The 22,652-nt window shown below is 40.2% G+C and overlaps 1 protein-coding gene across 1 annotated transcript in view; it reads left to right on the top strand.

Annotated features, from left to right (window-relative positions):
• The window catches only part of ush2a (Usher syndrome 2A (autosomal recessive, mild)), a 458,847-nt gene that overhangs the window by 276,287 nt on the left and 159,908 nt on the right, over positions 1-22,652 (top strand). The window contains 2 exon segments of the mRNA XM_065004287.1: positions 4,648-4,795; positions 6,541-6,683. Of these exon segments, the coding sequence (XP_064860359.1) occupies positions 4,648-4,795; positions 6,541-6,683 (291 nt within the window).

Here is a 22,652-nt window from a genome sequence, read left to right as displayed (position 1 = left end):
TTAGACAACAGAACAAGTCTTTAGACTACAACAGAACAAGTCTTTAGACTACAACAGAACAGAACAACAGAACAAGTCTTTAGACTACAACAGAACAAGTCTTTAGACTACAACAGAACAAGTCAGACTACAACAGAACAAGTCTTTAGACTACAACAACAGAACAAGTCTTTAGACTACAACAGAACAAGTCTTTAGACTACAACAGAACAAGTCTTTAGACTACAACAGAACAAGTCTTTAGACTACAACAGAACAAGTCTTTAGACTACAACAGAACAAGTCTTTAGACTACAACAGAACAAGTCTTTAGACTACAACAGAACAAGTCTTTAGACTACAACAGAACAACAGAACAAGTCTTTAGACTACAACAGAACAAGTCTTTAGACTACAACAGAACAAGTCTTTAGACTCCAACAGAACAAGTCTTTAGACTACAACAGAACAAGTCAACAGAACAAGTCTTTTAGACTAGACTACAACAGAACAAGTCTTTAGACTACAACAGAACAGTCTTTAGAACAACAGAACAAGTCTTTAGACTCCAACAGAACAAGTCTTTAGACTCCAACAGAACAAGTCTTTAGACTACAACAGAACAAGTCTTTAGACTACAACAGAACAAGTCTTTAGACTACAACAGAACAACAGAACAAGTCTTTAGACTACAACAGAACAAGTCTTTAGACTACAACAGAACAAGTCTTTAGACTACAACAGAACAAGTCTTTAGACTCCAACAGAACAAGTCTTTAGACTCCAACAGAACAAGTCTTTAGACTACAACAGAACAAGTCTTTAGACTACAACAGAACAAGTCTTTAGACTACAACAGAACAACAGAACAAGTCTTTAGACTCCAACAGAACAAGTCTTTAGACTCCAACAGAACAAGTCTTTAGACTACAACAGAACAAGTCTTTAGACAACAACAGAACAACAGAACAAGTCTTTAGACTCCAACAGAACAAGTCTTTAGACTACAACAGAACAAGTATTTAGACTACAACAGAATAAGTCTTTAGACTCCAACAGAACAAGTCTTTAGACAACAACAGAACAAGTCTTTAGACTACAACAGAACAAGTCTTTAGACTCCAACAGAACAACAGAACAAGTCTTTAGACTACAACAGAACAAGTCTTTAGACTCCAACAGAACAACAGAACAAGTCTTTAGACTCCAACAGAACAAGTCTTTAGACTACAACAGAACAAGTCTTTAGACTACAACAGAACAAGTCTTTAGACTACAACAGAACAAGTCTTTAGACTACAACAGAACAAGTCTTTAGACTACAACAGAACAAGTCTTTAGACTACAACAGAACAAGTCTTTAGACTACAACAGAACAAGTCTTTAGACTACAACAGAACAACAGAACAAGTCTTTAGACTACAACAGAACAACAGAACAAGTCTTTAGACTACAACAGAACAAGTCTTTAGACTACAACAGAACAAGTCTTTAGACTACAACAGAACAAGTCTTTAGACTACAACAGAACAAGTCTTTAGACTACAACAGAACAAGTCTTTAGACTACAACAGAACAAGTCTTTAGACTACAACAGAACAAGTCTTTAGACTACAACAGAACAAGTCTTTAGACTACAACAGAACAAGTCTTTAGACTACAACAGAACAACAGAACAAGTCTTTAGACTCCAACAGAACAAGTCTTTAGACTACAACAGAACAACAGAACAAGTCTTTAGACGACAACAGAACAAGTCTTTAGACTACAGAACACAACAGAACAAGTCTTTAGACTACAACAGAACAAGTCTTTAACAACAGAACAAGAACAACAGAACAAGTCTTTAGACTACAACAGAACAAGTCTTTAGACTACAACAGAACAAGTCTTTAGACTACAACAGAACAAGTCTTTAGACAACAGAACAAGTCTTTAGACTACAACAGAACAAGTCTTTAGACAGAACAACAGAACAAGTCTTTAGACTACAACAGAACAAGTCTTTAGACTACAACAGAACAAGTCTTTAGACTACAACAGAACAAGTCTTTAGACTACAACAGAACAAGTCTTTAGACTACAACAGAACAAGTCTTTAGACTACAACAGAACAAGTCTTTAGACAACAACAACAGAACAAGTCTTTAGACTACAACAGAACAAGTCTTTAGACTACAACAGAACAAGTCTTTAGACTACAACAGAACAAGTCTTTAGACTACAACAGAACAAGTCTTTAGACTACAACAGAACAAGTCTTTAGACAGAACAACAGAACAACAGAACAAGTCTTTAGACTACAACAGAACAAGTCTTTAGACTACAACAGAACAACAAGTCTTTAGACAGAACAACAGAACAAGTCTTTAGACTACAACAGAACAAGTCTTTAGACTACAACAGAACAAGTCTTTAGACTCCAACAGAACAAGTCTTTAGACTACAACAGAACAAGTCTTTAGACTACAACAGAACAAGTCTTTAGACTCCAACAGAACAAGTCTTTAGACTACAACAGAACAGGTCTTTAGACAACAACAGAACAAGTCTTTAGACTCCAACAGAACAAGTCTTTAGACGACAACAGAACAACAGAACAAGTCTTTAGACTACAACAGAACAGGTCTTTAGACAACAACAGAACAAGTCTTTAGACTCCAACAGAACATGTCTTTAGACGACAACAGAACAACAGAACAAGTCTTTAGACTACAACAGAACAGGTCTTTAGACTCCAACAGAACAACAGAACAGGTCTTTAGACTCCAACAGAACAACAGAACAAGTCTTTAGACTCCAACAGAACAACAGAACAGGTCTTTAGACTCCAACAGAACAACAGAACTAGTCTTTAGACTACAACAGAACAGGTCTTTAGACTCCAACAGAACAACAGAACAGGTCTTTAGACTCCAACAGAACAACAGAACAGGTCTTTAGACTCCAACAGAACAACAGAACTAGTCTTTAGACTACAACAGAACAGGTCTTTAGACTACAACTCAGATACTGCAGACACCGATTATTTTCTTTGTCCTTATATCTCTTTTGTCATTCCATTCTGTGATTTTGCCGTAATGGGAGTGCTGTGCATTATGTAAATTGGGTATGAAACTAATTTCGGGGTGCTGACGTGAGTGAAGTGCTTGACCGTGACACGCATGCAAACACACACACCCACACTCCACCCCCTCGCCCCTTCACCAGGGAACAGAGGATTCGGTTAAGTCATCTCCTTTGTCTTGTTTTTTTTTCTTTTTTCCCTCCTTTCTTTTTTGAGGTCCGTGCTGTTTCCTGTCTTCCTAAGTGACATATGAGTCCCCAGGGAGTCTCTCCCTCTCCCCATAATCCTCTGTTCCAGTGGCCATATTGACACACATCCCTCCCATCCATCAACACATTAGACTAACGCCTCACCACCAAATCACTTCATTAATACACACACACACACACACACACACACACACACACACACACAGACAGACTCAGCCATGCATTCACGTGCACACACAAACATGCACGCAGATAGACACGCACACACACACACATAGACAGACGCATGCGTACACGCTCGCACTCATACACAAACATATACACATGCACGGACACATACACATGAACTGAATGGTCCTCTCACTAAATTCCATCTCCAAAATAATTTATCTTCGATCTATTATTGTGTTGTCTTCTGATGTTCATTATGTCCAATAGGTCTGTTTTTCCTAGTGTATGTTTTATTATGTATTGGTCTATCAGTATGTGTCGTGTGTAAAGGATCAGTAATCAGTGGTTTGTGTCTGGCCTGTAGTGTAGTGCAGTGATGAGTGGAGGGCTGTGAGAGGAGTGTGTTGATGTTGATTGAACAATGGTCTCTACAGTCTCTCCACACACACACACATGCATGCAAGTACACACACAGGCACACACTATGGTGTTGACGTGTGTTCTATAGCCTCTCTAACAGTGTGATTTGAACTGGTGTCCAGTCAAGTGCACCTCCAAGCAGACAAATCACTCCAGATTAGAGTGATGTTTTCCAGATGTTTTCACTCCAGACCTTGAAGATGTTTCACCGTCTGATCGATGTTCATAAGTGGAGAATTTAACAGTTGCCTGAAGAGGATCACAATGCAACGGCAATGTTAATGAGGATATAAGTGTGTGTGTGTGTGTGTGTGTCAGTAGGGGCTTGTATATCTGGTCTGGGGGGGTGAGAGTGGGCCGACCCTTCTTTAGAAATGAGTCTCTCCCATTCCTCTCCTTTCTGCTCCATCTCTCTATCTCTCTATTCAGGGCACTGCCTCTTTCACTTTCTCCTTTTCTCTCTTTCTCTCCTCCTCTCTCTCTTTCTATAAAGTTCTTTGTTGGAACAGTCTTTGTTGTAGATCAGAGAGGGAGCGCTGACTCCTGCCACTCTCTGAATGATAATGCCTTATGGAGGAAGAGAGGAGAAGAGAGGGCAGATGTTGTCACACGTCATCATCTGGGGCACAAGCTGAGCTGTCTGTTCTGGTGGCCTACAGAGAGCCCAGAGGGACAAATGACACAGTGTCATCCTCTATGTCTAAGGACCAAGGGGATTGGTGAAAATGTCCTTTCATCTCTCTCTCTCTCTCTCTCTCTCTCTCTCCCTCTCTCTCTCTCTTTCTCTCTCTCTCCCCCCAGCTCCAGATGGTGTAATGCCCCCAGGTGGGATAGTTGCCACCCCTGCCAGTCTGCAGTTGTCCTGGCTCCCTCCGGGCCGTGCCAACGCTCCTGGACCCTTATACTACGACCTACAGATGAGGGACACGCCAGACGGTCCTATACAACAGTAAGACCCCTTACTATGCATTACGGCTGACCATAGATGCACAATAAACTACTCTACTACTAAACATACACAGCTATACAGCAAAACCATACACAATGCCCTTCAGATGAGGGCTATGCCGGATGTTCCTTTACAATGGTCAAACCCTTCACCCTTCCATAGATAACACTATCACTACTAAAGCCACTAACATCACTTACAGACAGAGTAGAATAGACAGACTAACATTACTACTGCTGCTCAGGGCTACACCGGACAAACCACTAACAGTAACTTTCATAGCTCAATAAGTAACGTGTACCTCGTCAATGTCCGGGCTTACTCTGTCCCTTTCCAACACCTTGTAGCACAAGTTATACACTTTCTACAATCAAGAATGAAGTGCATTGGCTAAATATACAGGCCTGGGCTATTTGAGCTGGCTATAATGCATTGTGTGAAGAGGGAGAGGGAAGGAAGGAGAGAAAGGGGAGGGCAACAATTGGTAGAGAGAGAAAGAGAGAGGTAGCGAGAAAGAGAGAGAGAGAGAGGTAGAGAGAAAGAGAGAGGTAGAAAGAAAGAGAGAGAGAGGTAGAAAGAAAGAGAGAGAGAGGTAGAGAGAAAGAGAGAGGTAGAAAGAAAGTGAGAGAGAGAGGTAGAGAGAGGTAGAGAGAAAGAAGGTAGAAAGAAAGAGAGTGAGAGAGAAAGGTAGAGGTAGAGATAAAGAGAGGTAGAAAGAAAGGGAGTGAGAGAGAGAGACGTAGGGAGAGAGAAAGAGGTAGAAAGAAAGAGAGAAAGGTAGAGAGAGATAAAGAGAGAGAGAGAGGTAGAGAGAGAGAGAGGTAGAGAGAGAGAGGGGTAGAGAGAGGTAGAGAGAGAGAGAGAGAGAGGTAGAGAGAAAGAGAGAGAGAGAGAGGTAGAGAGAAAGAGAGAAAGGTAGAGGTAGAGAGAGAGGTAGAGAGAAAGTGAGAAAGAGAGAGAGAGAGAGAGAGAGGTAGAGAGAGAGAGAGAGAGAAGTAGAGATCAGTAGACGGAGAGGGCAAGATTAAAATAAAAAAGTTGTGCTGGTATCTGATATGTATTCATTCCATGCTTCCTGACAACAAATTGCAATTTAATCCAAAAAGAGACTATTCTCATTCTGTGGTAATAAATAAATGACTAGGTCCATGTATTATATATCAGAGTCATTCCCTCACCCTCCAGCACGCTACCTACAGTACGTACGCCTCTCATTCTTACCCTGATTTATTCATTATGTCCAATAGTGCTCTTCTATAGAAAGGCCCTGTCTGGGAGATTGGTGCTGCTAGAACAATACATGGTTGATTCATTCATGCCAATTACCTGGCGTCATATTCAGTGACGTTCTGTTAATTGATATCCAAATGTATGTGTGATAGTTGAAGGGTGGGTTGATGTTGGTGGCCCGGTGTTTTATCCTAATTTATAATTTGATAAATGTGGGATTTGATATATGAAATGTTTAGAATTGTGTTTGTTACGCGCAAGGCTTGACATTTAAATGAGGAATAAGAGCTCAGAGAGAACGTCTAGTAGTTAATATAGACTCACATTTAAAACACTAACAGATTTTAATGAATCATTAATCTGTCACTCAGGTGACTTTTTACTGATTATAATGTTGGCCCCAACAGTAAACTAATCCGTGTTTCTATCATCTCTTTTGAGCGTGGGGCTACTCATTTTCTTTTTATGTATCTAGCAGAATAAATATAAACTTGTGTGTGTGTGTTCCCTCATAGACTGTTGAACAACGTGACGAGCACATTCAGCCACACAGTGGAAGGTCTGTCTCCATACACAGACTACCTGTTCAGAGTGGTGGTGTCACACACGCACGGAGAGACCGCCAGTGACTGGACCAGCCTACGTACCGCAGAGGACAGTGAGTACACACACGTGGTTTTAGGGCATAAACCCAAACATGCTATTTACGATGTATACTGCCTTACACTCACAGGAACACATGCACTTGGAACACACACACATTCTTTGAAAAGTCACATTCTCATAACTCACATTCTCTCACAGACTACAAGCGATTAAATGAGTGATAGTTCATGTCCTTACACACAGACCGTGTGTACAGGGATTCTCTCTCACATACACACACTCACTCGCATTCACATGAGAGAGACAGAGAGAGAGGAGGGAGGGAGGGAGGGAGAGAGAATATTGAAAGTGTATAGTGTGTGTAGATGACCTAGTCAGTGTCATTGCTAGCTAATTGCTGTAATAGAATCACATTAGACTCTCTGCAAAGTTAAACATGAATTACTTCTCTATTACGACATGCAGTATAATTATAGCACCACTATCTGCATAGATTCAGGATGCGTTGTATTACTGCCCATCACTTTCTCCTAGCTTTTCAGAATCAGCACACCTGCTACACACACCTTCCTCAATGGACGATTGAGACAGAGCTGCTTATGGGAATATTTTGTGTGTGTGTGTGTGTGTATGTGTGTGTGTGTGTGTGTGTGTGTGTGTGTGTGTGTGTGTGTGTGTGTGCGTGTGGACAATAGGTCAGTAGTGCTATGTCCGCCACTCTAAGCCCTCTCTGTCTGTGGCCCTAACAGAGAGAACATGTATCAAACACACACCACCCAAACTCAGTCAACACCTACATACACACTATTACCCCTGCACTCTTTTCCTACACACACAAACACACACACACTTCTCCTTTGTGACTTGTGTAGAGGCGTTGTATTAGCCAGAGTGTGTGATAGTATGATGGTTGCTACCAGAGATAAGACCTTTACATTCCGTGCGTTCACTGTGAAAGACACAACGCTGCTTACAAGAGTCTCAACGCCACGAGTCAGCGCCCGGTCACCGCCAGAGAGGATTATGGGAGATGCAGTGTATTAATGTCTACTGGCACCGCTAATAATCAGTCCCTCACATCTCATCACTACACACACACACACACACACACACGTCTCATCACTACACACACACACACACACGTCTCATCACTACACACACACACACACACACGTCTCATCACCACACACACACACATCTCATCACTACACACACACACAGACATCTCATCACTACACACACACACACACGTCTCATCACCACACACACACACACACACATCTCATCACTACACACACACACACGTCTCATCACCACACACACATCTCATCACTACACACACACACACACACCCACATCTCATCACTACACACACACACACACACCCACGTCTCATCACCACACACACACACACACACACACACACACATCTCATCACCACACACACACACCCACGTCGCATCACCACACACACACACACACATCTCATCACCACACACACACCCACGTCTCATCACCACACACACACATCTCATCACCACACACACACACACACACCCACGTCTCATCACCACACACACACACACACACACGTCTCATCATCACACACACACACACACACACACACGTCTCATCACCACACACACAGACACACACACACCCACGTCTCATCACCACACACACACACACACATCTCATCACTACACACACACACACACACACACACCCACGTCTCATCACCACACACACACATCTCATCACCACACACACACACACACACACACACACACACCCACGTCTCATCACCACACACACACACACACATCTCATCACCACACACACACCCACGTCTCATCACCACACACACACACACACACACACACACACACACACACACACACACACACACATATCTCATCACCACACACATACACACACACACACACTCATCTCATTACCACACACACACACACATCTCATCACCACACACACACACATCATTGTGGCCCATCAGGTTGAAATAGTGGTTGAGGAAACTAAATGAACAGAGGCAAAGAGTCTAGGAGATTCTTCACAAATAATGTGGCTGAGAGAGCGATGTAGATGGAGGAGGGGTAGAGGACAGGCAAGGTGACAGATGAGGGGAAGATAGGATAACCATGGACCATATTTCCTTTGACTCTCTGGAAGGGTCCATGTCTGTTCTTTTTTTTAAATAGGCGTTGCGTTTTAAATTTGTCCCTGATTTAGAAATGGCCTCGGAGATTGTCCACATCTGTCCCATTTACTGCTTATATACAGGAGAGGGACACACACACACGCACACACACACACACACACATGCACACATACACACGCACACATACACACGCACAGGAGCCACTGTTAGTTCTAGCCACGGTGTCAATGTTAAAGGCTTGTAGCCCAGAGTGGAAGGTAGCGTGTGTTACTTTTTGGAGCCTCATTAAACAGGAGCACAAGGTCAGAGGAAGAAGTTCCTTAAGCTTCCAGATTAAACATAACTAAGAAAATAATTGTTTATATTTAATCATCTTTAATATTTGAAATTATAAACCATTTGGTCTATAAATTGAATTGGTATGCGGAGAACAATATGAAGACATTAATAAGAAAATACACCGTGCTGATAGGAGATGCTGAGACACAGATGAAAATGGAATCTACAAAGGAAATGGAATGTTAGTTAATCACATAGATAGAATTGAACTGAATCAAATGTGATGTGGAGTGAATTTAGAATTCAAAGCGTGATTTCCATGTTCATGTGAGGCCTCGTCATTCACATAACCAACCCAGCATGACACCACTAGGATCTGTTCAAAGACAGTAATCCTACTCATGAATTAATTCATACATATTAAAGGATTTTTTTTTTACACTAGTTAGGTGAAGCACCTCATTGTCCTTGGAGCACAGAGGGGTTGTAGTTAATCAAATATTATATGTTCGACAGTGTTATATTGAATAGTATATATCATTAGTGTTATATAAAATAGAATACTATCATTAGTGTTATATTAAATAGTATATATCATTAGTGTTATATTAAATAGAATACTATCATTAGTGTTATATTAAATAGAATACTATCATTAGTGTTATATTAAATAGAATACTATCATTAGTGTTATATTAAATAGAATACTATCATTAGTGTTATATTAAATAGAATACTATCATTAGTGTTATATTAAATAGAATACTATCATTAGTGTTATATTAAATAGTATATATCATTAGTGTTATATTAAATAGAATACTATCATTAGTGTTATATTAAATAGTATATATCATTAGTGTTATATTAAATAATATATATCATTAGTGTTATATTAAATAGAATACTATCATTAGTGTTATATTAAATAGTATATATCATTAGTGTTATATTAAATAGAATACTATCATTAGTGTTATATTAAATAGTATATATCATTAGTGTTATATTAAATAATATATATCATTAGTGTTATATTAAATAGAATACTATCATTAGTGTTATATTAAATAGTATATATCAATAGTGTTATATTAAATAGAATACTATCATTAGTGTTATATTAAATAGTATATGTTCATTATTGTTATATTAAATATAATATTATCAATAGTGTTATATTAAATAGTGTATGTTCATTAGTGTTATATTAAATAGTGTATGTTCATTAGTGTTATATTAAATAGTATATGTTCATTAGTGTTATATTAAATAGTGTATGTCCATTAGTGTTATATTAAATAGTGTATGTTCATTAGTGTTATATTAAATAGTGTATGTTCATTAGTGTTATATTAAATAGTGTATGTTCATTAGTGTTATATTAAATAGTATATGTTCATTAGTGTTATATTAAATAGTGTATGTCCATTAATGTTATATTCAATAGTGTATGTTCATTAGTGTTATATTAAATAGTGTATGTCCATTAATGTTATATTCAATAGTGTATGTTCATTAGTGTTATATTAAATAGTATATGTTCATTAGTGTGTAGTGTCATTATAGCTTCTTACTTTTTCCTCTGTCTCTCTGTGGAGATGGTGCACGCACGCACACACACACATGCGCACACACACACACACACACACTTTTCCTTTCTTCTTTGTGAGTGTGTGGAGAACAGGGGTTTCACCTATCCAAGACAGATGAGATCGTTAAGTATCCACGAGGGCGTCTGGTTTCTTTGTAATGTCATTTCTTCCATGAATTGTTATTCCTGGAACCTGACAGCTGGTCCTGTGAACATCAACTTTTACCATGTTCCTTATCTTTGTCTCTCATGTTCCAGGCTAAGGAACATGAGTGTGTGTGTGCGTGTGTGTGTGTGTTTGTGCATGTGTGTGTGCGTGTGTTTGTGTGTGTGCGTGTCTGGGTGTGTGTGTGTGTGCGTGCGTGCATGTGTGTGTGCGTGTCTGGGTGTGTGCGTGCATGCGTGCGTGTGTCTGTGTGTGTGTGCGAGAGACCATGATTTTGAAGTAATTTTGACCTTATATCATTTTATATGCTTAACTAATACATGAATACAAGGAACGACTTAAGAATCTTATGTAATCAATATCTGCCTGTGAATTTGACAGCTGATTTAATCGAAAGGAATATGACTTCATAATAATTATCAAGAATCAAATTATCCTTATTTATATCCATATTCAGTTACGGTATTGAATTAAAGGGATTTCTTATTCATCTCTACGTATGTTTGTGCGTGTCACAGGAGGTCGGTGGCACTTAAATTGGGGAGGACGTGCTCGTGGTAATGACTGGAGGGGAATATGTGGAATGGTATCAAACACAACAAACACATGGTTTCCATGTGTTTGATGCCATTCCATTCCCTCCGTTCCAGCCATTATTATGAGCTGTCCTCCCCTCACCAGCCTCCACTTGTGCGTGTGTATCTGTGTCCCTGTGTCTGCTGATATCCCTTATACTGTATACTGTGTGTATTTTTTTCACTTAGTGTAAGGCGTTTCAGTAATGCTAATGTTATGTAATGTTAACCATGACAGAATTACAATAGGGAACATACAGTATTTCTAAAGATTTTTTTTTTTTCATTACGTGGCAGATTACTGGAAATGAATTGAATACATTTCTACAGGGACAGAGCGTGCGGTCTTCTCTTCCCTATGACCGTAAACCCTGTAATTTGTCCTCTTTAATATCAGCCAGCCTGCTCACCTTCAAAAGCCTCATCCTCTCCTTCCACAGACCTCTGCTATGTTAAAAAGAACCCCCCCCCCCATCTCCCTCCGCCTCCCACTGCCCCCCTCCCGGCCTTGTCACTTGATTTTGTTATTACTATGCTAACCAAATCCTTATAAATGTGATTTAAGGCCTGGCGGCACGCGTTCTTGTTTAGCCTTCTGCTGTGGCGATTTACGGTGCCAGGGAGAGGGAGGGTGGGGGGAGAGGGGGGAGGGAGGGAGAGGGGGAGAGGAGGGAGAGGGGGGAGAGGAGGGAAGGCCTCTCAAAGTATTCCTAACGTCCTACCACTACATCTACTGGTAGAGTGGTGTTGAGTGGAGTTATTGGAGTATAGTGGTGTTATTGGTGTGGAGTGGTGTTATTGGAGTATAGTGGTGTTATGGGGGTGGAGTGGTGTTATTGGGGTGGAGTGGTGTTATTGGGGTGGAGTGGTGTTATTGTGGTAGAGTGGTGTTATTGGGGTGGAGTGGTGTTATTGGGGTAGAGTGGTGTTATTGGGGTGAAGTGTTGTTATTGGGGTAGAGTGGTGTTATTGGGGTAGAGTGGTGTTATTGGGGTGGAGTGGTGTTATTGGGGTAGAGTGGTGTTATTGGAGTATAGTGATGTTATTGGGGTGGAGTGGTGTTATCGAGGTAGAGTGGTGTTATTGGGGTGAGTGGTGTTATTGGGGTGAAGTGGTGTTATTGGGGTAGAGTGGTGTTATTGGGGTGAAGTGTTGTTATTGGGGTAGAGTGGTGTTATTGGGGTGAAGTGTTGTTATTGGGGTAGAGTGGTGTTATTGGGGTAGAGTGGTGTTATTGGAGTATAGTGGTGTTATTGAGGTAGAGTGGTATTATTGAGGTGGAGTGGTGTTATTGGGGTAGAGTGGTGTTATTGGGGTGAAGTGTTGTTATTGGGGTAGAGTGGTGTTATTGGGGTAGAGTGGTGTTATTGGAGTATAGTGGTGTTATTGGGGTAGAGTGGTGTTATTGGAGTATAGTGATGTTATTGGGGTGGAGTGGTGTTATTGAGGTAGAGTGGTGTTATTGGGGTGAGTGGTGTTATTGGGGTGAAGTGGTGTTATTGGGGTAGAGTGGTGTTATTGGGGTGAAGTGTTGTTATTGGGGTAGAGTGGTGTTATTGGGGTAGAGTGGTGTTATTGGGGTGAAGTGTTGTTATTGGGGTAGAGTGGTGTTATTGGGGTAGAGTGGTGTTATTGGAGTATAGTGGTGCTATTGGGGTAGAGTGGTATTATTGGGGTGGAGTGGTGTTATTGGGGTAGAGTGGTGTTATTGGGGTGAAGTGTTGTTATTGGGGTAGAGTGGTGTTATTGGGGTAGAGTGGTGTTATTGGGGTGAAGTGTTGGTATTCGGGTGGAGTGGTGTTATTGGGGTAGAGTGGTGTTATTGGGGTGAAGTGTTGTTATTGGGGTGGAGTGGTGTTATTGGGGTAGAGTGGTGTTATTGGGGTAGAGTGGTGTTATTGGGGTGAAGTGTTGTTATTGGGGTGGAGTGTTGTTATTGGGGTAGAGTGGTGTTATTGGGGTGAAGTGTTGTTATTGGGGTGGAGTGGTGTTATTGGGGTAGAGTGGTGTTATTGGAGTATAGTGGTGTTATTGGGGTAGAGTGGTGTTATTGGGGTGAAGTGTTGTTATTGGGGTGGAGTGGTGTTATTGGGGTAGAGTGGTGTTATTGGAGTATAGTGGTGTTATTGGGGTAGAGTGGTATTATTCCAGTGTGTTCTAGCCTGCACGCGGAGAGCAATAAAGCATCAATAAAATAAAAAGTACCTGCATCTTAAAATAAATTTCAATTGAAGAACTTAACAGCCCTTCAAATTGCAGAATTTAATACAGACCAGTAAAGCCTAAATAACACTCTGGGTCCTCTGTGCTGCTGGAAGAGAAGGAGAGGGTGGCTGGGGAATTGAGGGATCAAGGGGTGGGGTGACATAGTTGTGGAGTGTGTGTGTGTGTGTGTGTGTGTGTGTGTGTGTGTGTGTGTGTGTGTGTGTGTGTGTGTGTGTGTGTGTGTGTGGTGTGTGTGTGTGTGTGTGTGTGTGTGAGACGTGCGCGAGCGCATGTGTGCATCCATTTTTGCATGGGTGTCTGAGGGGGATTGTTCAAATTCAAGGTGACTTGATGGTCTCATGTGGTAAAATTATTTACAATTGAGGCCTCTACTGAGTCTCGGCAGGTTTAATCGGGACCACAGACAGACGGACGGGCGGACGGGCAGACAGACGGGCAGACAGACGGGCAGTCAGAGACAGACAGACGGGCAGACAGACAGACGGGCAGACAGACAGACAGACAGACAGACAGACAGACAGACAGACGGGCTGGGTCTCTTTGCTTATTCCCGGCGTCTCCTGGACCTTTGTGGTAATTGAATCAGGGAGAGTGCTGAGTGGAGCAAGCATAAAAAGCTGTTAACCTAAAGGTCAGCGCTGTGCATTGTTTATTTATCAGGGCTATGAGGGAGACTAGGAGGGAGGCTAGTAGGGAGACTAGTAAGGAGGCTAGGAGGGAGGCTAGTAAGGAGGCTAGAAGGGAGACTATTAGGGAGACAAGTAAGGAGGCTAGTAGGGAGCCTAGTAAGGAGGCTAGTAGGGAGACTCATAGGGAGGCTAGTAGGGAGATTAGTAAAGAGGCTAGGAGGGAGATTAGTAAGGAGGCTAGGAGGGAGATTAGTAAGGAGGCTAGGAGGGAGAAAAGTAGGGAGGCTAGGAGGGAGGCCAATAGGGAGACTAGTAGGGAGGCTATGGGAGAGGCTAGGAGACTAGTAAGAGAGGCTAGGAGGGAGATTAGTAAGCAGGCTAGGATGGAGATTAGTAAGCAGGCTAGTAAGGAGGCTAGTAGTGAGAGTAGTAAGGAGACTAGTGTCGTGGAAATGTCCTATATTTACCAAATCATGGGAGCAAACCACACACACAAGTCAGAGTTTATAAAAGTCCATCTTTAATTATATAAGCTCTATAGCATTATGACTTTCAACAGTTCAGTATGTCTAATGAAAAGTTGAGAGTCCCCACACAATGGCAAAATGGGATCCTTTATAGCAAAGATCACACATAGTCAGACAGCATTGACATAATTCATCATTCAGCTTTGTCTCCTTTCCCAAACCCCAGAACCATAAACCAATCCTCCATATCAACAGGCATATATCAAATTGTCATTTAGATACAACCCACTCTAAATACAAACTCACGGAGAGGAGAGTGAGGCTATAGGTTAAGATAGAAACAACATTAGAGGGAGCATAGAATGATTCCAGATACTGCCACCTTCCTTTCCCCACTGGGAAAGGTAGGGAGTAAAAGATATGTTTACACATGATGACATTTTGACCTCTCCCCTCTCCGCGGCCCATGCAACTTAGTCTTGACATAGAACAGATAACTGCAACCTCGCCACAGTATTATACAAAAATACCATTCTGATGAGAAGTAACTTACACACATTTGATAAATATAAAACATCTTATAAATGTTACCAACAAATTCTGATCCTTCCACGACATTCCCCTCTCAAGGGACTCAGTCCCTTTTGAAGAATCAGCATATTAATTACATACTCAATATTTTAAAATTCAAATCCCCTCAATGTCAAATACCTTAGCTTATATGTAAGCTTTCTCCCTCCTGAAACTAAGATTACAACCTTTATTCTACAAGACAACCTTGCACATTTGCTTAGCTTATATGTAAGCTTTCTCCCTCCTGAAACTAAGATTACAACCTTTATTCTACAAGACAACCTTGCACATTTGCTTAGCTTATATGTAAGCTTTCTCCCTCCTGAAACTAAGATTACAACCTTTATTCTACAAGACAACCTTGCACATTTGTGTTTAATGTGTTATTCTGTGTTTAATAACACAGAATAACCCATTTGAGGAAAATAAAAACATAACATATTTATGCTCTTTAAGTTACATGAGAACCAGTGTCTAAACACAGGCCTCCTCACAACATATAGGACAGACATCCCTCTAAGTACTCATGCTCAGAAATATACTCAGGAATAGAGAATAGGTCATTGAAATCATCCATATTCCAAATCATAAGTAACAACCCAACTATTTATCCAACATTCCTCAGTGATTCAAATGGGTCATTGTCACTTAAAGTAAAAACCTCAATTTAACACACATCAATATTAGCAGATTTACATTCATTCAGTATAATTATCCCATAATTCTACTATTAACTTTTTTAATCATGATTTTAATACAGATCAGTAACTCAATGCATTGGACGGTGAATAAGAATACCTGTGATAGACAATAAAATATAAAAACAGAGTAAAATATATAATACCAACTGGACCAAACATCTCTAGTATTTCATAAGAGTAAAAGATCCAGTTAAGTATAGAAACAATTAAAATAATACATTACATTTTGTTGAAGCATGAGCACATAAGTACATAGCCTTGCTTAAGACTATCTCAGTTATGTGAAAAATAAAAATAAAAAATTCAAAATAAAATTGACACAACATCATTCGAAATTTAAGCTGTCAACATGATCCTCCCTCTCAAACACCTCTCCAACAAACATGATACCAGCCTCTGTTAGAAGATTAAGGACATGGTCCATAGACACTTGTAACCGGGATATCCCACTGTTACCTACATGTTTTTATATTTAACCTAATATTCAGAAGGCAAAACTAACTTTTAATTCAAAGAAACAGTCATTGATATACCTATCAAAAACATTCAACAAAACATACACAAACACAAGACCATAAGCAAAAATAGAAATATTAAAACCATACATAGTACCCCTGTATTTACTATGGAAAATACCCTTTTTGTGGATACGTATCAGTTGACTGTCCTATGAATTTGGAATGTCAGCATATACATGTAAACGATCCTTATGAAAACCATGGCAAGTGTAACCACCTCCAGAGACCACTCCATACAGGCAGTTTGGATTACCAAAAGGGCAGTCAAGGGGTCCACCAACCACATTGCATAACTGTCCATTGCCATCAGTATAGTGGCCTGGCCTACCCGGCACAGGATTAACTATCACCGGAGTGTCAGCTCTACTTACAAACATCTGTTTTGGTTGTCACCAGCTGTTTTTGTTCAGGTGCTGGCATAGGACCCAATTTAACATATTCGTAACTGTTTCCTTCACTCAGTCCTGTTCTTGTTATTTCAATTTCAAATTCTTAACCTTCTGCTGGTGTTATCTTGTTCATGATAAACTCCCACCCTTCCACATATTTGGTTAATTTCAGGTCACATCCTTTGGGGTCCCACAAAACTTCTCCCTTTGTTATATGATGCGTCCATCCACAGAGTGGCCCCCCCTGGTGGGGGTTCCCTCTTCCATACCGAAACTGTCCTCTGTTCCCCTGGTTCTGTTAGAAGTTGTGGGGGAACATGAAATTTAAACCTATCAACAGGTCCTGTCTTTTTACCTCGTTTGACAGGTTCCTCTCTTCTCTTCCTGCTTTTATAATTTATCTTGATTGTGAGTGCGTGCATCATCTTCGTATTGTCCTCAGTTGCTTTTACTCTGTCACTGTCACTGTTCTTTCGTGGTCCTAATTTCAATAGTTCATTATGGAGACCAGGTAAGGGCTGAAAAGTCAATTGTGGGGAAATCCCCATTTCTTTCATCTTGCAGGATTTCTGTTCTTCCTTGCACGATTTCTCCCTCTGCTCTTGGTATAATGCTTCTCCTCCGCTTTCTTCACTTGTTGTTCCTGATAAGGTTTCTCCTCCACTCTCTTCGCCTGTTGTTCCCTCCTCAGGCCAAACTTGGCTTCCATCTGGGAAGGCGTCCATTTAAGGGAAGAGATGTTCCCATTCTTTAGGCGATACCTCGGGGTCCCACTGTAGAGGGCTTCCGTCAACAAGGTCTGCCCCAACAGGTATATCATCAGGAGTAGCAGACATGTAAACCCCCCCCCCCCCACACACACTTCTGGGCTTTCTGGCCGTACTGGAGGAAACTTTGGTTATTTGTCTCTTTTCTTTTCAGGCTATTTTCCCCTGATGCTTCTTCTGAGTGTGTTAGCTGATGCACTCGTTGTATCTGGTCTGCCATTTTCTTGACTCCTTCCCGGCGCTTTGATCGATTCCGCTGCTCCTGCTCCCTCCGGGGTCCCCTCTGGTGAATCAGCATCCTCTGTGTCCCCATCTCTGTATGGTTGTGTCCTTCTCTCCGTCGGGACTCGGGTGCAGTGGTTTAGATGATACCACGTCTTGCTTCCTTTCACTTGGACGGCCGTGATTGTGGCTGTTGCCACCTCGTAGGGTCCTTCCCTCCTCGGGTGATCCCACTTCCTCCGGAATACTCGAACGTAGACTGGATCTCCTGGTATCACTGGGAGAGGTCCTTCTGGTCCCCTTAGATCATCAGATGTGGAACATCTCGTCCTGGGTCAGGTTTCTGCCTTCTTTCTGTGGGGCATTCATACTTAAAGACTTATGGCCTCTGTTCTACGATTACACCATACATTCTCTTACTTCCATCACTCATCACACAAACTGACATTCCAGCTGAAGCTGGAGAACCTTTCTCCATCTGGTTTCCTAAACAAAAGACTTGGAAAACAAAAGACACAACATAACAGTATTGACAATGTTATGTGTTATGCATGACTGTATTCATAAATACTGAAATCTAAGACCATGACAATTCCCACTCTCTCTTCACCTGACTCTATGCTTCCAGGATATTTTTCTGCTGGACTCCACAAAAATGGAGGCCCTAATTAGCTTCCTCGTGCTTTTTACAGTCTTCCCCTTTCGGCCGCAGGTTCTGAGAGGTGTTCCCAAATCATGTCATTTTTTACTTAGTTCCCCATTTGCTCTATATCAACTGATAAGCATGTGCATAACCTTAATCAACATTATTTCTTCTTGAATTAATTCAACACTGAATGGGCTTCCACATCGAGCCTTCAACATGTGGTTTAGAGTACAACTACCCTAATATCTATCCTTATTCACATGATACATTATCAAATAAAACAAATAACCCCCAAACTCAACCCAGTATGTCTACAGTATAATCTAGTCTCTCTCTCTCTCTCTCTTTTGTTTTGTTTCACGTCCTCTGTCATGGTGTTTTCAAGCTCACCCATTATTCAGCTGGACCTTACTTCTTGTGAAACTTATGCACCCATCAAAGAGAGCCATAGCGATCTTTACCACTGCAGGTGCTGTAAGAAGTATATCCCCAGCCTGGTGTATCTTGATGTACACTCAGTCTCCAGAATTCAGCCCATGCCCTTCCATCTGGCCTCTTATGTGCTGTTTTTTTCCCTGGGGACATACACTAACACATGGGTTATTTCCTGACAACAGACTTTCTTAAATAACAGCCCTATGTAAACACTTTGTTATGTAAACATTCTGTCTCAAATACCTGGCCTCTTGCCACAAAAATATTCATAATGATAGCCAAATTAAGGTCCCTACAGCAACTGCTGTGAGAATTGCATGTAATCAGTCAAGTGTTTTCTAGTTGGAAGAATATCCAATCCTAACCAAACTAAGTCCTAAGCTTCTTCAGAATGCCACTACTTATTACTTTTACCATAATCGAGGTATGTGTAATGTTCTATTTATTTTTAGAATTGTCCCTATACCCTTACAAGACCAACTGTCCTTCCTTTTCTGTGAATTATCTTGTCTATCAATATACCTTGTTTCTAGAAATAACACCCCCCTTGGGTACCATAACACATAAGTCACTACTTCTAATTTCCTTCCATAGTTTGATACATACTTAAACATTCTCAAATCATTTTTAGTCAATTTATATCAGTCTCCCCTCAGACTCTTATTTTCCTCAAAACAAAAATAAATTGACTGAACAAGAAAAATAGTAAAGTTAATTATAATAACTGCATATTTGCAATAAATTACCACTATTTGTAAAATAAAATAATCTAATATTCTGCAAGTCCTGTCAATCAACCTGTCTCAGGATTAGTTTCCAGAGTTTTCCTATATTCAAAACATAACTAAATGTTGTTTATAAATTGTCCAATCCAATATTCAGGATAACAGTCCTTAGTGTTTACTTTAACTTAAATTTTACCTACTCAATATAATACATCATCCCTTTAATAATTAACATTATACTAAAAACTTTTAGTACCAGTAGTATCTATTTTACCATGCGCCTTTTTGCCTCTGTTTTTCTGTCATGAGTGACCTGGTACTATAAGGTCATTATCCCAATCCCCTTTAGTCTTTCTTCTCCCAGACACATATCATTCCAGATACAGTTCACAGGTCATCAGACAAAGTTGTCCCACACTATTCAGCCAGTAGGGTGGGTTTGAGTTCCACACACACTTGTTGTGGTGATAATCACATTCCATGATAACTCCCTTATTCTACTGGCAATCTCTCAGATGAGCTACAGATTATGTAGTTATCAACATAACCCTTGCAGAGAATCCTAACTCAATAAACTATTTGACATAACTGTTATCCCTTGTTAACATATTTTTCCATTTTAAATGCAGAAAGAACAAAGCACATTTTGTACTTACCCAAAGACCATAACCCCAGGGAACTGATATTTTCTCCTATAACCCCATGTTAAATAAAAATAAACCTATTTGAATAACTAGTCAATTCAAGATTACAACTCTTCATCCTTTTCCCAAGGATATAATGGAATTTCAAAGTAATGGTACACTTTGAATAGAGACTGGTATTGCTCAATCATTTTATAATTAAATCCCACCTGTTCCAACAATTTCTAGTGAAGTTGATCAGTCTTCACGGGAAATTCTTAGGGTTCAGGGCATTTGACACCATTATAATGTTTTCACTCTTCTTTCTTTAGAAACAACTTAACCACAAACATTTCCATCCTTCTGCATACCCAATCTGAAACTGAATTGAAAAAACCATTGAAAATGTAACCCCTTTTCTCTGGAAAAGAAATGTACATTTCGTCAACATTCACCATGCCACCCTCTAAATCAGCAAGCCAACAGTACCACACATACTAACATCCCCTCACTTTTCCCAAGCATGCACCGAACGCACAATTCCTCCCTGCTCGGCCATCTGTATGCTACCCTTAGAAATTGAAAACACCCATACACTACAATTTGCTCTTCTTCCAACCACCTTCACCACGTTCTGCAATCCTTCATATACGTTTATTCTCCGCATTTTGAACAACTTCTCCACACATTCAATCACCATTGAAACCGCCATTTTAATGCAAAACGACTCCAAGTGGGGCTATTTGTAAATTACATCGGTACCTTACTAGAAGTTAGGTAAAACGTGATCTAGTACGTATTTCATCACATACTCTCTATGAACCACTTATTGATCAATCAGAGACTATACACCGCTTGGTGAAAATTCCATTCGTACTAACCTTAAAACGATTAGTTGTTGTTCTTTTGAAAAGGGTGCTACCGCATTCCAGTGTCATCTTACACTCAAGTTCCCCCACATTAGTTAGCCCTGATCTACATCTTCTTACGCTTCCCCCATCGTAATGCATTTCGATGTTAATTAACATTAAAACGCTGGTAAGTTAAGCTTAATTAACGTTCGCGTCTTTCAGCGTCTCTATGGCTTTATCACATTTCGCTATCTCTATATTCCAGGGAGAAACAGTCCGTTTGTTTCCATGCCACTATTTATTTCCCCTAAACACTCCCATCGCATACACTTTATTTACTATTTCCCAAGGCAGGTCTACCCTACTTTCTCAAATAATAATTTATTTAGTCACATCACTTAATACCCCTAGTAAAACCTATTCTATAATGTCTACAACTGTATTACTGAATTTTACAGAAGCCTTAATGTCTTATTCTAGTACAGCACCTCAAATATCACTGTGTTTCTATCTTTGCTTATACTATTACTTTAACTTTATTCAGTATATTAAATCCTATTTCATATAATTTTCCTTCTAATTCAGCTTATTTATAATGTAATGCACTTTCTTATCTCTCTATTTATCCGCTTGCTATTTTCTCTCTTAGCCTATTTTACTGTTTAATTCCTATTTTTAAATTGCAGCCTCCTATTTCGTTTACGGGGCTCGTGATATTTTTAATATGTATTCTAGACTTCTCACTTTATTCTAGACCGCCTAGATTTATTTTAACCAGTATATTTTAGTCTATCTGTATATTTTTAAGTTATTTCTTCCTATTTCGCAGTGAGAGTTAAATGCGCTCTCTTTCTCAAATTATACTTAGTTAACTGTCAGAGAGGCCTGCGCATTCCCAGTTGGTCACAGACACACAGCCTGTTCTTCCTCTTCTTTCTAATCTGCTCATTCATCACAAAGAATTATATTACAGCATTCATTCAATCCTTTTTGTTTTTACCTAAAAACAAAACAGTTTATTACCTAACTTAATTCACTTCCTCAACATAAGCTGGTATTATCCTATAGGATTTTTCACGGATACCCTTCGTTTTTACCTAAAAACGACCTATAGTTTATCCCCTAGCTTAATTCACTTCCTCTACATAAGCTGGTATTATCCTATAGGATTTTTCACGCATACCCTTCGTTTTTACCTAAAAACGACCTATAGTTTATCCCCTAGCTTAATACACTTCCTCTACATAAACTGGTATTATCCTATAGGATTTTTCACGCATACCCTTCGTTTTTACCTAAAAACGACCTATAGTTTATCCCCTAGCTTAATACACTTCCTCTACATAAACTGGTATTATCCTATAGGATTTTTCACGCATACCCTTCGTTTTTACCTAAAAACGACCTATAGTTTATCCCCTAGCTTAATACACTTCCTCTACATAAGCTGGTATTA

The sequence above is a fragment of the Oncorhynchus nerka genome, linkage group LG18 (assembly GCF_034236695.1).
Source record: "Oncorhynchus nerka isolate Pitt River linkage group LG18, Oner_Uvic_2.0, whole genome shotgun sequence".
Lineage (NCBI taxonomy): Eukaryota > Metazoa > Chordata > Actinopteri > Salmoniformes > Salmonidae > Oncorhynchus > Oncorhynchus nerka.
This window is presented reverse-complemented; position numbering and strand designations above follow the sequence as displayed.